This window comes from Opisthorchis viverrini (assembly GCF_000715545.1).
Source record: "Opisthorchis viverrini unplaced genomic scaffold opera_v5_267, whole genome shotgun sequence".
NCBI lineage: Eukaryota > Metazoa > Platyhelminthes > Trematoda > Opisthorchiida > Opisthorchiidae > Opisthorchis > Opisthorchis viverrini.
The window spans coordinates 662864-666812 of NW_008751924.1; the positions used below are offsets into that span (position 1 = coordinate 662864).

The window sequence follows — 3949 nt, forward strand, 5'->3', positions numbered from 1 at the left end:
ATATATATATATATATATATATATATATATATATATTACCAATCCGCTAGCCCTGTAAACATTCCAGAGATTCACTGGAGTACAGATAAACTTTCGCATAAAGATGAATGTAGTTCATATTGGACAAAGAGCCGGCCCAAGTCAGCTTTTGCCTCTGGGTTCAGGTACACCAACTGAACGATATTTTACATACAACCACATTTCTGTACGGTCCTGTTCCTATCATGAAGTGATCATTCAGGTACCTACATATCAAGAGGCATAAGGCATGCGTTGACGTTTATTTCTCGAATATAAGTACACATTCGGGGAACCTGGGATTGAGAATCTGGTCAATTAACAGGTTGACGCGTCCGGCATCATCAATATCAACTGTGGGTAGCGCGTACCTGTCGTACAGCGGTTGCAGCTGCCACAGTTTTGTCCACCGACGACTTCGGAAGGCGGGTTAGGTAGAGACAGGAGCTCATAAATTGCTGCGTAAATACAGGTTTGTCAGTGGATTTTTAAGTGAGGGGGATTGGGAAGGGAGCTATGTATTGAATGCAATAGCTTGGATGCACGAGCGCCCTGACCCACAAGGAACTCGGTCAACTAGCGTAAACAGGACGTGGCCGACCCGGCGCAACCTATGTAGTGTAATTAGTTCATCTACTGCGGGCTCGAGTTATTTCTCCCGAAAACCATCCGACGTACAGCAGTATTGCTTTTCCGGTGTTCGCCCCAGACTCGGGCAATGCTCCGAAGACATCTATGGATAAACACTGAAAGTCTTCTAACGTCCTCGGCGGTTAGTGGCCACGTTTCTGACCCGTAAAGTAATGTGGAGCGCTCAGCAGCATTGTAAACTCGACATTTGACGGATAAGCTGGTGTCACGCCTATGCTCCAGGTGATGCAGGTTCATAAGACCTCCTGTGGCCTTCTAATTCCGGATAGAAAAATGATCTTTCGCGAGACCAATGGGACTGATACGGTTGCTTAGGTAGACAAATTCGTCTACCTCAATTTGCTCATCCACAACCATCAGGCTAGGGTTCCAGTCTACCGAGTCCTGCGGTAGCACTCTACAGTTTGTAGGCTTGAATCGAATACCAAACTGTGAGGCAGAATAATTTGGATTGTTTAATACTGTTTTCATTACCACGGCATCAGATCCAAGAAATGCTATGTCGTCTGCTTACTCGATATCGGCGAGCGAATGACCCGAGAACACTTTGACCCCACAGGCACTAGAGGTTGGTGGTGATTGTTCCCCATTCTTATCAGTGACGAATTCGGAGAGGAAAGGAAAGAGGACAATATTGTCTGCCAACAGTTGATGTGTGAACTCAGTCGAGAGCCTACAGTAGATCTTTACACCGTGGGAGTTGGTTTAGAAAGCCATAAGGAGGTTCAAAAATTAATGGGAGATACATTTGCTCCATATACACTGCCATACTGCCTGACGGTCCACGGAGCCAAAAGCAACTTTTAAGTCAAGGAAGACAACCACTTTTGGAAACAGTGTTCCAGAATCTTTCGGAGGGTGAAGATGCGATCGATGCGCCCTCTTGCAGGACGGAATCCAGCTTGGTCTTCACGGATCTGCCTAGCCGTGTTCAGCCATTCGTCGAAGGATAAGAGCAGAGGGCACTTTCGATGCCACAACTACCAGGCTGATGCCACGGTGATTTTCACACATCTGCAACCTTGACGTAATGGTCGGGCTTGATTGCTATGATGATACCGCGGGCTGCACTGGTTGAAACTCCGTTCGACAATGTGCAACCATGTCAAGAAGTCCAGAGGGGAGCAGTCAGACCGAAAGCAGCAGGAAAAATAACTGCAGCTCGTGGTAGATGAACTAATCATGCTGCAGATTGCGTTTGGTCGGCCACGAGCTCCTTACGCCAGTCGACCGACTCCCTCCGATGGTTCTTTTCGCACAGCCACGCGAAGGGTGGAAACGACCGCAGTGTGAAAAGCATTACTAACAAACTCAGCTGCGCTTGTCTTTGCCGTCTTCCTGGACGGGGAACCCGAGGCGGTTCACATAAATGGTTAGAGACAGCGTCAGTCACGCTCTCACTGCGCTGGTGCATCCAAGCTATTGCATTCAATACATAGCTCCTTCACTCAAAAGTTCACTGACAGTCCTCTATTTGCGCAGCAATTTATGAGCTCCTGCCTCCAATGCGCAGCTACCTAACCCGCCTTCCGAATTTGTCGGTGGACAAAACTGTGGTAGCTGCGACCGGTGTACAAGTACGCGGTACCCACAGCTGATAATGACCAACCCGATGAACAAAAAGTAGTCATGCTAATGAGCCCTACAGGACGAATGGTGTCTCCAACTGGAGACGGATAACAAATTAGCAGTTGTAACTAGACAATTAGACGAAGCATCTGCCAACCGCATTGTTGAAACTGAATAGGCACTTGCACCTCAGTGAAAGAAGTTATCTAAAGACATCTAATAGCGATGTGGTAACAGCCCAGTTGTGACGATTAGCGAATGAGGGTGTACTGTTTCCTTTTGTTTCAGTGTGAAAACGTACGGAGCAGAGAGGAAGTGAGTTAGCACGTAAACAGTCTAACGATGTCTTAGTATCAAGATATTGTTGAACGACGTATCCCGAACAACGCCGTACGTACAAACGCAGCCAACAAGAAAGGAGCTTGGGTCGGTAAGTTTATTTATGGTTAATCATGGGCAAAAGATTGCACGATAAAGCTATTTGTACCACGTCCTAATCCGATGAACCGCCCCCACTTGATCCCTACGACCTCTGTGATGAAAAAAATTCGAAACACTTACAACTTACTGGTCCTGATTTAGTCCACAACTAGAAACAGGACAATGCGAACGCCCATATACTATTGGCCGAGACCGATTGGTACGGTTAATAAGCGGATCTTTTTGACTGAACATGACAGCCTAAATCCCAGTTCCAATCGTGGTTGATGGGTAAGATGGAGCAACTCACGATATCCCAACTTTGTTGAGCTCCGATTAGCATTATTCACGCTCACGATGAACGATCGTAAATGATGGTTATTGGTCGTTTAAGTAAACGGGAATATCAGTCGGTCCCTGACAGTGATGTACTTGACAGAATTTGACAACTATTAAGTTTAACCATTCTGTGCGAGAATGTGCAAATCAAATAGACACAAGATTTCTAATACCTGTAGTAGAGAAGTGGAAAGTCAAAACTCATGGAAAACAGAAAAATATGTGGTGCGGTCCTACGAAGGAATGACCCCATTGGGTAAACATATTTGCACCACCGAAAGCTTTTTTCTGGGAACACTGTAGTAAGACAGGGTGGAGAGTATCACAAAACCTGAAAGCGAAACATGAGTTTTGCACGGCTTTGACCCGATTCCAGTCACTTCATCCTTCTGACATATGAGTGGACTGGATATACTAGTTCATTGAAGTTCACATATAACGAGGGCTGAGGGTCCGCCTACCTTGTCGTTAGAGTGCAAACCAGTATGCACAGTGCATACCGTTATCATACTGCCCGTTGGCAATGTCGGATTTGATTGCACAACACCAGTTCAATACGGGGAAAGTGAAAAGAGACCTCCAACAATGATGACCGTGAAAGCGAACTTAATCAGTTTCTGCATACAGCCTTAGACGTCAAGTGCACGTGGATCGACGACACGTCCACGAAAAATACTGCGAACGCCCCTTTCGCCATTTTGAGGATACAGCTGCGGCTGCCTGTATGGGCATTTCGACCAACAGTATACTTATGAAGAGCCCAAACACTGATATCGTTTCTCAATCCGACTTATTCCAAAATACTAAGTTGTGAGCAAGAGGAAAAAAATCCGCGAAAATCATCTGTCAAGGCTCGATGTGGTTAGTCTTAAAAACTGCAAGCCACTGTGTGTTTCTCCTGCTTGGAGCTCAAGCTGGATACATAGTAGAATCGAGCCACGTAGGCTTTCAC

The 3949-nt window shown here is 46.1% G+C and overlaps 1 protein-coding gene across 1 annotated transcript in view; it reads left to right on the forward strand.

Annotated features, from left to right (window-relative positions):
• T265_09298 (hypothetical protein) overlaps nt 1-3949 on the forward strand; it is a gene marked incomplete at both ends in the record, with an annotated part of 29026 nt that overhangs the window by 23682 nt on the left and 1395 nt on the right. The window contains 2 exons of the mRNA XM_009175326.1: nt 2527-2553; nt 2590-2668. Coding sequence (XP_009173590.1) covers nt 2527-2553; nt 2590-2668 — 106 coding nt within the window. The remainder of the gene's footprint in view (nt 1-2526; nt 2554-2589; nt 2669-3949) is intronic.